The 15,759-nt window shown below is 39.1% G+C and overlaps 1 protein-coding gene across 3 annotated transcripts in view; it reads right to left on the minus strand.

The window, feature by feature from the left end:
- Positions 1–857: 857 nt before the first annotated feature.
- The window catches only part of ABCB5 (ATP binding cassette subfamily B member 5), a 34,643-nt gene continuing 19,741 nt past the window's right edge, over positions 858–15,759 (minus strand). Inside the window, exons 17-28 of one of the 3 annotated variants that reach the window (XM_032110034.1) lie at positions 14,243–14,389; positions 13,561–13,665; positions 12,641–12,718; positions 12,053–12,136; positions 9,971–10,174; positions 9,167–9,267; positions 7,752–7,892; positions 7,131–7,287; positions 4,654–4,851; positions 3,521–3,727; positions 2,413–2,559; positions 858–1,893 (exon numbers count right to left, since the gene is read on the minus strand). In XM_032110034.1, the coding sequence (XP_031965925.1) occupies positions 1,708–1,893; positions 2,413–2,559; positions 3,521–3,727; positions 4,654–4,851; positions 7,131–7,287; positions 7,752–7,892; positions 9,167–9,267; positions 9,971–10,174; positions 12,053–12,136; positions 12,641–12,718; positions 13,561–13,665; positions 14,243–14,389 (1,755 nt within the window). In that variant the 3' untranslated portion in view covers positions 858–1,707. Of the gene's footprint in view, positions 1,894–2,412; positions 2,560–3,520; positions 3,728–4,653; positions 4,852–7,130; positions 7,288–7,751; positions 7,893–9,166; positions 9,268–9,970; positions 10,175–12,052; positions 12,137–12,640; positions 12,719–13,560; positions 13,666–14,242; positions 14,390–15,759 lie in introns of those variants that run through there. The other 2 variants (XM_032110042.1, XR_004240375.1) reach the window with 2 other exon arrangements.

Raw genomic sequence — 15,759 nt, forward strand, 5'->3', positions numbered from 1 at the left:
GCAACTGGTAATGAGAAAGGGAATTGGGCAAAAATTACCCACTGTTAAGGAAAGTAGTGGGTACAGTACATGCTGAAGTTACTTTCCTTTTTTATTTTCAAAATGGAGAATGAAAATCTAGTGCTTGTAATTTCAACTCCAGTGCAGAAACAAAACAGGGAAAAGGGAATTAACTGGAGCCCACATTAGATAATTGGGAATGTAATAAGGGCAGCAGTTCCATAGTATGTATCTATCACAAGAAAATGAAGAGATCACACAAGAGGGGTGTCTGAATGAGTAAAAATTCCTCTTGAAACAGTCTGAGAAAAACTGTGAGGGAGAGCAACTGTATTTATTTTGGCAAACCTGAGACCAGATTTTCTTTTCTTTTGCGTGTTTTATTCCCCTTGCAGATCCTGATGCTGGAAAATAATTGAAATGAGCAAAGGAGATCGTAATTACTGTAAGTTTGCCTGCTACAATCTGGAAATTATAAAGTACTGCAGGTTGCTCCACGCTATAAATCCTAACCCAAAGCCACGTGCAAAGCCTTGGAAAATTAAAATGCTGCAATTGTGTTTAGCGAGCCAAAAAGCCCCAGCTGCTGAGTCACTCTGACTACACAGTACTTCAACTGTTAAAGGATGTATTGCAGCACCCTGAGGAATATATCAGAGGAATAACAAATTATCAAAGCACATGTGTAAACAAGCTTTGCCAACACTTCAAAAAAATCTTTGAAATTATTCATAGAATCATTTAGAATAGCAAAGACCCTTTAAATCATCGAGCCCAAATGTTAGGCTAACACTATCATGTCCACTACGAAACCATGTCCCTAAGTACTATGCCTATTAAAAATAAAGGAACTTATATTGAAAACAACTTTTCTTTTTTTCTTTATTTCAATGAAAAGCTGTTTACATGGATATAGAAGCCATCCTAGCTCCCCCACAAAACTTTTGAAATTATCCTGATAGATACAAAGCATGATTAAACTCTGTTAGGTCAGCATTTGAAAAATACTAAACAAAACAATAGTATCTTTTATGCAGTTTGATATGCGAAAGTTGTAACTATTACAGTTATTGTCTGAAATAGAATATTGAATTCCCAAGAAATGTGTGAAGCACAGTAATATGAGAAATGTGGCATAAAGTAGGGAAAAAAACCCCCCATGCATCAACATTCTTCTCTTTAATACAATATTTCTTTTTTTAATCTCAGTTTTCAGTAAGAATTGACAATCATCTTTAACTGAAGAAGAGTTTATGACTTCATCTGGCTGTTGAAGAAACCCAAAGAGCAACCACAAGCACCAACTTGCTGTTTATCCATGATGCTTAACTGCTGTTATACTCTGTTATCACCTTGATCTATGGCAGCTGCTATGGGCCAGGCTTTGGGGGGACAGTGAGAGCAGGGTACCCACCTGAGCTGTGGGTGAGACTCACCCTCCAGATCATGTCACACACCAAACTACTCAAAACATTCAGTCCCTAGGACTCCTCTGTGCACCTTCTGTGACTCAGCATGGGGCATGCACTGCTCATCCCCATGGAAGTGTGGGCCAAGGGCTACACTGGATACAGCAGCCAGGCTGCAACACAGTTCCTGCTCAGTCAGTACACACACAGCCCACAGTAATCCTCTGTAGAACTTTTCATATCTTCCCATTAAAAAAACAAAACGAAAAACCCTCAGCAAATAGTACTAATTAGAGACTTATGCATTTACAAGGGCATAGTAGTGCCCTTCCTTTGCCAGTAGCTGGCTGTGGGTGCCCTGCTCAACCACCCTGCCATTCTGGATCACCACGATGATGTCGGCTGTCTGCACGGTGGACAGGCGATGAGCGATGACGATGCAGGTCCGACCTTGCCGGGCGTTATCCAGAGCTTTCTGGACAATCTGCATACAGATACCAGGAAAATGCTGTTAGCACCTCAAAAGGCTTCCCTTGTCCTAGGAACTACATTTGATTTCTCACTCTCTTATCACCTGAATACATCTCCCACAGATATACAAGTCAGTGCAACCAGAGACCTTTGCTCAACAGGATTTCTCACTGAGGTCAGTGAGCCTGATCAAACAAATGTGAGACATGGAGAAGCGGGTTCTTGGGCATCCAGCTTGGGTCAGAGCACAAATTCAGTATTTACCATCTAATACGCCTGATAGGAAGACAACTGAGGTGTATCAGATCAGTGTGGAGTTTTATACTTAAAGCTTCAGGTTTTTTTTATTTAGTAAATATAAACAGCTTCCTAGTATAGTTCAATTCAAACCTCTCAGGTGGAAAAGCTACTGTGATACACCTAACTTGTTTCATAATTGAGCATTTGTAGCATGTGTACTTTCATTTTATACTACAAAATCAACTAGCCACGTACATAGGCATAAATATTTCACATAATAATAATTATTCACCTTTTCGCTTTCTGTGTCAAGAGCAGAGGTAGCTTCATCCAGGAGCAGAACAGCAGGATTACGAACCAGAGCACGGGCAATTGCTATTCTTTGTTTTTGACCTCCAGAAAGTTGTGTTCCTTTCTCACCCACCCGGGTATTATATTTCTGGATGTTAAAAAATAAAAAAATCACCAGTGAATACTCTTAGAGAAGGAAGATTAGAAAAGCAAAATTTTATGCATGGCTATAAAAGTATTTTCATCTTGAAAGAAAGAATAGTGCAAGCGGTTTTAAGAAAGCTAAAGCTTTATAAACATCTCTAGTACAAGCAGTTATATATACAGCCCCAAAACATACCCAGTCTGAAAATTTACTCCCTCAAAGACTGGAATATGCCTTGAATGGTACCAGCAATGAGGCATCTACAGAGTTTAAGATCATAAGATTAACTAACAATTTAATTCTAACTGACATATACATGAAGAATTTGATGCTGCAGTGCTTATGAATTAAGAATCTCATACATCATTTGTAGTAATGAAGATGAAATATTTTTCAGCATTATTACCTCAGTTTCAGATACACAGAACTACAGTGAAAAGAAGCATTCAAAGTATTTTCCTTTGTTAGAACCAAACTCTTGTCAGGCATGAAGGTCAAATGCCACTTTTGATTTACTGCCCCTCTGTATTTAATAAGAAACACTCCCTGTGCATGTCCCTTCAATTAGAAATAGACTACTTTGTTTTACTAAATTGCTTTAGAAAAATAAAATGTCTTTATCAGAGTTTCTGCTGTCAAGGAAAAACATATTAAAAAGTTATTATGAGCGCTTACTTGTACATAGAACATCCTCTCATTTCCTTTTCCCCATCTCCCCCTCACCCCCCAAATATTCTGGGTTGTCTACCACTGTAATAATGGAAACATTGACTTTTTTTTTAACGAATAAAAAAGGATTTTAATCTTGAAACACACTGACATTTTGAAACATAATGGCTATTATATTAGGGGAAACAAAAGTGTTTATTTTTAATTTGATCTATGCAAGTGAGCACTACCTTGATTTCTCTATATCATTCCAAATAGATGATCTCACTGTGAAGAGAACATCACTGCCTCTTACCTCTGGCAGTTTTTCAATGAAGGCATGAATATTTGCTGCTTTAGCTGCTTCTTCAATTTCCTCCTGACTAATCACCCTACTATTGTCTCCATACTGGATATTTTCAGCAATGCTGCAGTCAAACAAAATGGGCTCCTGTGACACTAGGCCCAGTCGGGACCTCAGCCATTGTAAATGCAGAGATCTGGTATCAAATCCATCTGCTACCTAGAAAAAACAACAGAAACATGATGCCAAGTTGGCTACTGAGCTCATCCACACATACCTGCTGTAAAAAGGAAACGTGAGTTCTAAGAGACAGCCCATTATGTGTTAGTTTCCCGGATGAAATCAAGTAAATTTTTTGCATGCAAAAATTGGAAAAGAACCGGCAGAATAGATGAAGTATTTTCCATCATTAGTTTTAAATTTTGCATTGCTTTGCTTCAATTTCCTAGCAGGCAGAAACAACACGCAGGTAACAGGCTGTTCTTGCAGTCCTTCCAGCCCTACTGACCACAAGAAGCACCAGGAAGCTCATGGGAAAGCCTGTCCCTTAAGAAGCTAAACACTACAATAAATATTGTCAGCTGCAGGCCTTTCAATCTTACAACCTCCAAGGAGGTTTCTTTTGAATTTTATACCCATTAACAGGGATTGCATCAAAAAGCACATTTGGACCTCCTGATAGTGACACAGTAACATATATGTGAGATTACATTTGTGTCACCTGAAACACATATCTGTGTCCCTAATGTGTTAATTCACATCATCAAGAAAACTTACCCACTGACAAGCATCACTGACATTAGTGTTATGCCCCTGTCTGACCAGGGTGTGAAGAACCTTGGGGAGGAAATGCAGTTGGACATGGTCATTCCTTTCCCAGGCAAGATCTGTGACCTGAGCAAGCACAGTGTGCTAACATGGATGCTGCTGCTGGTACACGTGGGCAAATGCACAGGGAAGGCAATGACTAGGGTTTTGGGGTTGTCTACAGATCCACTGGAGGCACAGCCTCAGTAACTCACACCTCTAAAAAAAGGCATCACAACAGAGGAACTGCCAGGCTTGTCAAATGCCTCTGAAACCTTGGCAGATAAAGAGTCCTGTAGATTTAATTACTTTTAATAGCCACCCAAGTCTATTTTTACCACTTGTCCTTCCACAGGGTCATAAAATCTCTCCAGGAGCTGAATGGATGTGCTTTTGCCACAGCCGCTGCTTCCCACTAATGCCAGAGTCTGTCCTTTGTTAACCTTCACACTGAGTCCTTGCAAAACCTGAACTTCTGGCCTTGTTGGATATACAAAATGGATGTTTCTGAATTCAATGTTGCCTTCAAAATGGCTCTGAAAAGCAGTAGAGAGTTCACATGCTCATGTTAGCATTTATTATTTATTGTTATTAACTGTAACAACACTTGTTAAGACTTGGTTATTAAAGTGAGAGATCCAAGAAAGTTTGGGAGGGTCTTTTCAAAAATGCTTTTGAAATTCTTTTAAGTGACATGTTGGACAAGTATAGTATAGTTATAGGATGAACTACAGATGTAAGTCACTACATCCTTTTGGAGAAGTTTTCTGCATCTCTTGTATCTATTTTTCAGCTCATCTTTGAAAAACTGTTGCAGAATAAGCTGAGGTAGAAGGGACTCTCTGGGATCAGAGTCCAGCTCCTGGCCCTGCACAGGACCATCCCCAAGAGTCACACCATGTCTTGAGAATATTGTCCAAACACTTGAACTTAGTCAGGCTTAGTGCTGTGATCACTTCCCTGGGGAGTCCATTCCAGTGCCCCACCACCCTCTTAATAGGCAATATCCATATTTTTCATTTCTAACATATTTGAGACGTTTCTGCTTGTGATATAAACAGCATCATTTGCTTTCCTGATCTCACTCTGCAGGTAGCACACTTTGAACAAATGTAATACAAAGTCAAAATCAGAGATTAAGATAGCAGAGCTAAATTCTTCAGTAGGTTATTCACAGGCACAAAGGACAAGCTGTGTTTTAAAAAGCAGTGATAGTTGTTAATTAGCCATTCTGGCCAGGCTGATATTTAAGCACAAGTGGAAGAAAGGGGGAACATGCCAAGGCTGTTCCCTGTCCTCTTCTTTGGGGTATGAACCAGCTCCCTGCACATGCCAGCAGCACCACAAATACAATGCTCTCACAGCAGGTGATAACCTAATTTGATGGACTCAAAGCTTTCCTTTGTTAAGTCACAGGCATCACTGGTAGTTAAGTCCAGTCTATATTAGAAATGTTTTCACTTAAGTTTTATTTTACTGGAGACCTTCTGCCAAGTCTTTCAATGTCTGCGCCAGAGAACCCTGGTTCAAGAAAATATGCAAGTGTGCTCAGAGCTTTAAAGGCTGAAAATCCTGTCGGTAAGCTTGAAGTTATAGAAAACTGGATTTATGGCTTCCTGAGTAGGAGCTACCTTCTAAACCTACATGGGAAGTTAATTTTAAATTTACATGAACTTGGATGTGCCAGCGTAATCCTTCCAGAACATGCAAATTGAAAGCATTACATTCAGAAATTTGACAAATGCTGAGGTCAGCCTCCTTAATGTCAATTTTAGCTTAGAGGCAAGGCTCTTCGGGAAATTTTTGAGTGCTTTTTGGTTTCTTACTTTTTATTGTTTTTTCCTTGTTGTGTCTTTCCTCCCCCAAATTTAGAGAAATTATTCATTAAGTTTGTTTTGACTTCACAAGAGCACATTTTTAATTGTAAGAGTTTCCACAGATGGAATAGGATGGCTTTTGGCAAAAGTGTCTGTCTCTAAAGGAACTAATCTTTCTTATTTATGAAATAATTAGAAAAATGCACTAGTATTTTATTTCTCCTATAGACCCTTACAAAGACAACACAACTTTTATTGGAACTGACATTATCTGTGTTTTCCTGAAGCCATTTAAGATGTTAGTCAGTAGAATGAAAAGCATTATTTTTCACTCATTTGTCTGAAACCCAGAAATTAAATGGTCCCTAAATAAGTCAGTACCACTATTTATATAGTGTCTGTCTTTGACAGAACCATAGAATGGTTTGGATTGGATGGGGCCTTTAAGAACATTTGGTTGCAACTCCCCTGCCGTGGGCAAGGACACTTTTCACTAGACCAGGTTGCTCAGAGCCCCATCCAGCCTGGCCTTGAACACGTCCAGGGATGGGATTCCATAACTTCTCTGGGCAACCTCTTCCAGTGCCCCACCACCCTCACAGTAAAGAATTTTTACCTAGTATCCAATAGAAACCTACTCTCAGTTTGAAGCCATTACTCCTTTTCTTGTCTCTACATGCTCTTATAACAAGTCCCTCACCATCTGCCTTGTAGGCTCCCTTCAGGTCACAATTAGGTCATCCTAATTGAGTTACCTTTTGTGACACCCTAAGAAATATGAAACTGTGAATACAATTGCAGATAATACATCATTACTAATTTAGTTGATTACAACAGTTTTTCTCTAGATAAAAAAAAGAACACTCCTTCCAAAAAAAAAAAAACCAAAAACCAAACCAAAACAACAAAAAACAGCAACAACCCCAAAACAAAAAACCCAAAGAAACAAATCTCCAGTATCCCTCCACACCCCAATCCAAAATACCACCAACGCTTACCAATTTTTCACCTTCATCACTGTAACTGTCAATTAGAGGTTTTCTTTCCAAAAGTTTAAAGATTCTTTGGGCTGACATTCGAGCTTTGCCATAGTCTGGTGCCAGGGAAGCAGACTGACCAACATTCATAGCTGCAAATATGACAGAAGAGAAGACTCTAAAAAGCAAAGGACAAAGCATGATTCATTCCAGGTAGAACAATGCATTCTTTTCCTACTGTTTTCTAGCATCCTTCGGTTATGATATTTCTGGAGCTCCTCACACTCCAAAACATCATCCAGTATTAGGAAGATCAACTTGTTCCCAAAGCTACTTTAGAGCTGAACAGTGGTATCATATCACTTCTTTGTAACACCCTCTGCCTGGAAGGGAAGTCAAAGGGCAAAAGCTTCTCCACAGTAGGTGTGTTGAGCTTGCTGCTCACTCTTGCTGTTTCTCTGCCCAAATATGCACCCTTCCCCAAAACAGCCCTTATACCCAAAGAACACTCCCAACCAGACTAAATTCCTGAATTCCCATGCCCCATTGCCTCTGTAATTTGATAAATTAATTTGCATGCATTGAAATCACTATCCTGTGTACTGATTCTGATCTTTTATACTTTTTATAAAGTATACTTACATAAATACATTTTCAAAGTTGGTCAGACAATTAGCAATGAGCCATGCCCCAAATCTGAAGACTGCTGCATTAATAAAGTACTCTGAACACTGAGCTATTCCATAGGTAAATCCATAGAAAGGGGCTTTTTTCAGAGATTTTCTGATAAAAGAAGAAACTCTCCATAAATGATTTGTAAAAGAGAAACAGCAGACACTGGCTGGGGGATAGCCAGACTTCTGGAATAAAATTTTCAAGGAATCCAGCTCACCCCCAAAAACACAACAAATCGGCCCACAACACACACATTCACAAACAACCCTTGCCAGACCCTAAGAGCCCCTGGTCTCATGACACAGAGCTACCCTTAGGACAGAAAGCAATGAAATGCTTGATCCACAGTTATGTTAAATTGAATCTCCTTCCTTTGCTTTTATAGCAGGGCAGGTCGCTACAGCAGTTAGTTAAAATGAAATATGTTAATAACTGCCCCACATGACCCATTTTATTAAGAAAACAAGCAGGATCCAGCCTGGCCTAAGAGCTGCCTGTGGGCTTCCCCCAGCTCATCCCAATTCAGAGCGGGGACCTATTGCTGAGTATCCCCACAGGGATTCAGACTATGATGCTACTTCTCAATCTGTCCCTCTGGAAAGGTTTCATTTTGCGTTGCTAATTGAACACACATCGAATCAGAGTCTGTCCTCATTGTTTAGGGTGCTCTCTGAGGAAGAGGAAATCTTTCTAGTCTGAGCTGTAAATCAGACCTGTGACAGTCCAGGCAAGCGCCCTGCCAAAATCCGGGCTCTTAGCAGTTCACCAGACCTTGAATTTTAACATTATTTTGGCTGAGGACAGATTGTGCAATACATAATTTTCAATTCTTTCTTTTACATTAAAAACAATTTAGATTTTGGGCTATTTTATTTAAGTAAAATGGAGCTAGAAAAATGTTGCAGCCGTGGTGATTCAAATACATTTCATTGGAGACAAGTCAGTGGGACATAGTGGATCAAACAAGGGAAACATACAAAGTTCTTTTCAAGGTTTCAAAATCATATGAGAGGAATAAAACTGGTTTATGTTATAAGGGTGTGGTGGAACTGTCAGTTCTTAAGTGGTATCAGTGCAATACACTGAAATGGAGTGAACATATATCCTATATTGTAGGCAAACACAATATTGTGTAACACATATGCAGGGAATGCAGTTTATAAAGAGTTTGCATAATAAAAGACAAATCCTGCAATGTTTTTTTCACTCTGCACTTAATGTATATAAAAATATAGGGACCATACAAATTTTACAGCTATATGAACAGCTATTGATATTCTTACCAGTCTTTTGGGTGTTGGATATTCCAAGAAAGGTATTTACAGTAAATATGAAAGACTGAAGTGTACAAAGAAAGAATTACTAAAGAGAAAAAAACCCACCTATATGTACGATTCAAACTAGAAATATATCTTTCATAAAATATTTCTTCCCTGGTCAGTGAAGCTACCGTTCTTATGTTTTCAACTGATTCTGTTGAAATCTAAACAAAGAGATTAAACAAATAACAGGTGATCCCTTACAACTGCAATCTACAACATATCTCCTGAATACTTGATTTCTTTTCTAGCATTTATTATTTTAGATCAGAAAGTGCTTGCTTAAGAGTAGGGATCAAGGTAAAGGAAAGTCCTGAGCAATGCAATTATTCAGCAGCAGTGTCTTCCCTAACCCATGGGTTGTGGCCCTCATGAATTAAACCCAATTTAATAAAATGGGAACAAACACTAGTCCTCTGGACACAGCTTGCTCTTTTTGCATGGACTACTTCCATCTCCTGGACGACCACTACCAGGTGAACAAAGGCTGAAATTCTTGAGCACATTAATGGCTTGCCTTTATGACAGAATAAAAAGATATCAATGTTGCAACACTTCTGGCTGCAGCAGAGTAGTGCAGAGCCCCATTGCTTGCCTTAGGCTCAAGGTGCACCAGGGCAGGGGCTGCTTCTGCTGCAGCTGCCACTGCCCAGAAATCCACTATGGAGGCTTTCAAATGCATTTTTATAGCCCATCTTGCAGGTGTTTTGTGTTATCTGTGCTTTGCTTTTCTTGAAGATACATAAACATTCCCCTCAACACCCTTCATTTATCTTGGATAATTGAGTCAGCTATAATATAACTTACAATGTTGTCCTTAAAAGTTATTTCACACCAGAACTCTGTAGTTAAAATTGAAGAACTTACTCTTCCAGCCTCTTCCAAAGCTTTTTGGTCTTCTGCAGCATGACCAGACATAGAGCTAGCACTCACAGCATTTGCACCAACAATAAAAGGAATGCAGGCCAGGATAAGCAAAGTCAGCTGCCAGCCATATACAAATGCAATAATGATGGCAGTTGCGAGGGTAAAGACAGTCATAGTCATCAGTGCAAGACGGCTTCCAGTTGCCTAACAAAACCCCAGAAACCCCCCAAATATATGTCATTAGATTTTTCTTTTTGTTGCTCAAATTACCACTTCCAATTACTGTAAGTCAAGGCCAACAGTTTGGCTGGTAAATGAAACCATGCATGATCACGTGTTTGGACATCATGTACCAACTTCTATAACCATTCCTAGAGATTCCTCATACCTGCCAGCATTGAGGCCTGCAAGAGGTGTTAATGTAGAGAGTCGGATGTGACAGTTGTTTAATGAAATGTATCTGGAACTTCACACACTACCCAAGGTAGAGAAAATTGTGACCACTGTAGGGCAAATTGGCAGTTAGATGTCCAGCATTAGGCAAGGAGGCCTTGGTTTTAACAGCAGCCATCCACTGAGACCCACCACACTAACATGGTGAAAAATATTTGTCCTCAGCTTCTCACACTGCTGCACTTGGGGTTGGGTTCTTAGAGAAAAGAAATCTGAATTTGGCCACCCTGCAGAAATGTTTTATCTCAGCGGGATAATGAGTAGGAAATATTAACTCTGACTGAAGAATTCTCACCTCCTCCCAGCCTGTATAACCTTTTCATCAAAAACTTTTTAAAATGAGAGTTGATTAACATCCAGCATCCGGGTGGGCTCTGATCTTCAGAAAAAACTTCTACAAACAGCCCTATGGAAATAGTTCATCTTCCAGAACTTGGCATGATGGTAAAAACAAAAATCCTTGGGTGGGAAGCAAATATTCTTCTTTCTTTTGCCAAAGACTTTCCTGCCCTTAAAGGACTTTTCTGGCTCAATAAATTTAAAATATTAATAATTAAACCAATGCCAAGGTGAATTGTTGCCATATGTTCTAGGGGTTGCACATAAAGATAGATTTGGAAACTTCAACCAGTGCAGCATGAGGCATGGTACTGACTTACTGACAGCTCTGGCTCTCCAGAGAACGCAATAGCACTGGAGACCCGTTCATGCCCTTAGCTGTTTTTTGAAGTTAGGGAACTGTGTGCACCCCTCCTTTTTACTGCCCTGACAGTTCATTGCCACTGAAGCAAACAAACTTTAAAAGATGAAGATGACTCAATTTTGTCAAAGACTATTTTATCCCTGCAAGCCCATAATGAAAGAGGGCCGGAGAGGAACAAAAACCTATGGAGACTGAAAAATGTAAGGTTTAAAGGATTAGTGATGTACAAATATGAAGGGAAAAAAAAGACACTAGTAAACTTCTCCCCACAAATCCTGCAGTGATTTTTTTCCCCCGCAAAGAGATGGGAAGAAACAAATGTTTGGCAGATTGTCAAGTTCTGCTGATGAGGTGAGCAGTTGGAAGAACTGTGCAGAATTTGCCATATTCTCTTGTCAGTGTCCAGCAGCCACCTCTCCCATACCAGCTTCTTGAGTAGACCCCTAGAGATTCCTTGTAGATCATTGCCCTATGTGGGGTTTTTTAATTATTCTGGTCTATTTCTTACTGTTTGTGAAGTATATTTTGTGGCAATGAGAAGAATTCTCTTCACTGAGGTCAGTAAAGTTTTACACCATAATGGGGTTTAAAAACCTGGGGCCCAATGACTATGGTCCAAGCATATATGCAGAATTCACTTTGCATGGTGAAATGACCTACCAATTATTATATATTTAGCTTAAAGATTTGCAGGGAGGGACATGAAAGGTACGTGAACATCTACTGGATTTTTGGTAGTTCTTGTATATTATCATCTGGGAAACCATTTCCGATGTATCTGTAGCATGCTACGTAAATGCATATGCCAGTACGTGGGATAGATTTACTACTTTGTTTTCTGAAATAATCTTGGAGTTCCTTGCCAGTTGCAATTAATATTTTTAAGGAAAAAGATATTTAAAAAACACATAAAAGGATCAACGTACGCCTTTAACTTGGGAAGCATCTGTAGCAAGACGAGTTAACAGAACACCAACAGCATTTTTCTGGTCGTCATACCATCCAATCTCCTTCAAGAAAAGACATTGATTTTTGTTTCAAAAACTTACATGAAAGTACAAAAAAGTATGGCTAACTGAGTATTCTTTCTCTGTAGTCATCATTTCCAAATAAACTAAAAGAAAAAGCCTAAAAAGCGTTGTTCTTTTGTGGACATCTAGTTGTTCATAACCAAAGTGTTATTGGCCGCAATGTTTTCCTGAACATGCCTATTTAGAAACTTTTATTATAACCCCCACTTACTTAAAAATTCCTCAGGCCTGAAGAGATTAACTATTCTCTTACAAATTACCTATTCCATCAGCTATAGAATATCCTGAGTTGGAAGGGATCCAAAAGGATTTGTACCCACAGAATGGAAAGGAAGACTTTTTATTGCAAAGGCTGTGGTAGGGTTCTTTTTTCTTCCAGTCACCAATTTACTTTCTTCTAGTCCCTTTCAGGTGTTTCTATGGAGACACAGGTTCTTGTCTACACCCATTGCTCTCTTGATATCCTAACTGCCTCATTCGTACCTGCTGAAGTAAAGCTCTGAAGGACAAAGAGCGCAGTCTCATTGTTAGCATTTCCCCAGACTTCCCAAACATGAATCCCTGGGGGAGGAAAAAGAGTCACATTTTCTCATCTGATGCTGTTATTCTGTTTATAAATCTGCACAACGAAAGCAATCACACCAAGAAGCACAACAAAAGCAATCACACTTATAGCCCCTCCCTACAGTAAATATATATATCCTGGGAAAAGCATCGTTCACATTCCTGAACCTGAAACTCAATTTTCTCACATGGCAAAGAAGGCATCTATATATTACATACTTGTATCATGACCCAAGCAAAGGGAGATTAAACTTCTCTGGTCAACCTTGCACACACAGACAATGGCACTACAAGATAAATCAGCCTATCTAGTGATTGGCCTCCCCACCCTGATTGTGTCCAGAGACATTCACTCACAGCAGTCATACTGATGGATTTTATGACACGGACATCAATGGGCACTGTTTCCTGCAAGATTTAAAGCAGTCATATGAGGACAGCAAATGGTGGAATTTACTTGATGGTATGAAAAGCTCCATCTGCAATGGAAAGAGCGAGTCTGCTTCCTACTTATTTTGGCAAGAGCCTATAGACTCTTACAGTCAGTGAGAAATGTCAGTATTAACTTTGACTGTAAGGCCAGACCCTCAACTTTGATTTAAATCATGCTGAATTAACATTGCCTTCAGTGTATTATTTAAACCAAGAGCAAATGTAGACATACGTCTTTAGGTAAACATTAACATTAAATCTATATATCCCAGGAAGACCCTGGCACTTCTGCATATTTTTGTAAGCTCTGATTGTTGTTTTACTTCTCAGATTGTGTTGATATGAGTTATACCTGCAGCTTGCTGGAGAATTCAGGGCTTTTAAAATTTCAGTGTAGTGACACTTACTTGGATTATGTATGCTGCTAAGATAATCACTCCAAGTAAAAGAAATATTAAAGAAAGCAGCACAGTGTTTTTACTCCTTTTTTCTGGATGTCTTTCTTGAAAAGCCTATGAAAAGAAAAAAACCACAAAAATGAGTACATAGACAAGCATCCATTACATAAGCCAGCCTTCATCTCAAGAAGCTTGTCTACTTTAATTTCTTCTAGCAAGTATCCTGGATCCTAAAATCAGTCTTCAGTCAATTTTCTGTTGAGGACCCAGTAGACACCCCAGCTTTCCATTTAACCTACATTGCGTTAATTTGTTCTCCCATATCCATCCATATTCCTCCTTTCCTCTGCTAGTCAGATGCAGTTCTACCATGCTCTGCTTCCAGAGTCCCTTCTACATTTTTCACTGGATGTATAGAAGTCAATCCCACTGAGAGACTTACATGGGAAGAACTGAGTGGCTGATCATGAGGAAAGCTCAGGACTGCAACTTGCAAAAAAAAAAAAAAACCCAAAAAAAAAACCCCAAACCCAAACAAATTGAAAAACCAAAGACCACTAAAAAACACCCCCAAAACCCCCCAAAAAAACAAAACCCACAAGCAAAACAAAAAACCCCCAAAAACCCACCACACCCACTCACCCCCCCCCCCAAAAAAAAAAAAAAGAAGAAAAGACCCCAAAAAACTTACCCCAATAATTTTTCCAAATATAACAGCGAATGCAGGATGGACCGCACCTATGACAGCAGCAGCAATCACTCCCAGCAGTACATAGAACCACTCAGGTTTGTTCAGAGCCAGGATTTTTAAGTAAGGCACAGCAGGGAGATTTTCTTCCTACGGCAAAAAGTTGCAAGTTTTCCTTGGAAAGTTGCAGAACAAAATTCCCCAGACAGTGGGTGTTCATTAGGCTTTGGGCAGTGAACTATCTTGGTAAAGTGCTGAAAGCCCTCTCTGTGCACTCAGATGAGGCAAACATGCTGGAGATTTACTGCTTTGCTGTTTCATATTCTAGAACATCAACTGCACTGTGAAAATTTGGGGACAAAAAATTTAATAAAAGGCTAAGTCTTGAGGGGAGAAGGGCCAGGACAGTTCACTGAAGTCAGATAGGGCTGGTCACCATGAATGGCAACTAACATTTCAATCATTATAAAGAACTAAAAGTCTCACTGTTCAGAGCACAGAAGAGATCCCTCCAGTTCAGCAAAATGCCAGTGGGCTGGCCATAGAACAATTGGGTAGAGAGGTCATTTTTCTCTTTGGCAAACTATATCCAATGAATCATTACCAAAACCAGGAAAGAGGCATGTGTTAGAGTCAGTTAGACTGTTTCTGCTTTGAAAGCACAAAAAATGTTCTGTCCTGCTTTACCACTTAAATAAAGTGCCTATGCCTCCAAAAGCATATTTCTGAGAAAACAAATAATGAAGACATTAGAAAGGAGACAAAATATTAGTCAGGATTACAAGCAAGTTGCTCTTGCTTCCTGGTTATTTTATCCTGTGTTTCAGATGCTAATGAGGGTGGCTAAGCCTCAGCTATAGAAGTGGGCTGATTTCTCTGAAATAATTACATCTGCTGGATGTTCAACTTCATTTTTTTCTAAATAGGATGAATATTGTATTCTTGAGCATGAACACCCACTACTTCCTCTAAGGTCATAAACAGTATTAATATACAGCCAAAAAGTATCTTTTGAAGTTAAATGACTTTTTATATGATAATAGGGATGAATCCAGTTCCTTTGTGCTATTTGAATATTCATTAGCTGGAAGATATATTTTAGTGAGGAGGACTATCTGTAGATAAAAAATATATTAAGGCTTTCATAAATATTTTAAAATGTCAGATTGCTTATTACAGATGGGATCCTAGTTTCCATAGATTTAGAAGGATTCATGTTTTTACTTTGGAATTTATATTTCTTTACTTCAAGGGTCCTGAAATCAGGTAAAAACCCCAAACCTAAACAAAAAACCCAAGCAACCTCAATATACCAAACAACTCTTCCAAAATGTTTCATGAAAAAAAAAAAAAAAGAAAATCTGCAGTTAAAGTACTACAAAACAGAAAACAAAATCAAGTCCCTGTTGAGCTGCTTAGATAAAGTCTGATCCAGAATGCACTACAACTCTGCTCTATTGATACCAGCAAGTTTTACTCAACTTTGACAAAACAAACTCCTTTTCCTAAAACCTGAACTT

Source organism: Corvus moneduloides, chromosome 1 (genome assembly GCF_009650955.1).
Source record: "Corvus moneduloides isolate bCorMon1 chromosome 1, bCorMon1.pri, whole genome shotgun sequence".
Taxonomy (NCBI): Eukaryota; Metazoa; Chordata; class Aves; order Passeriformes; family Corvidae; genus Corvus; species Corvus moneduloides.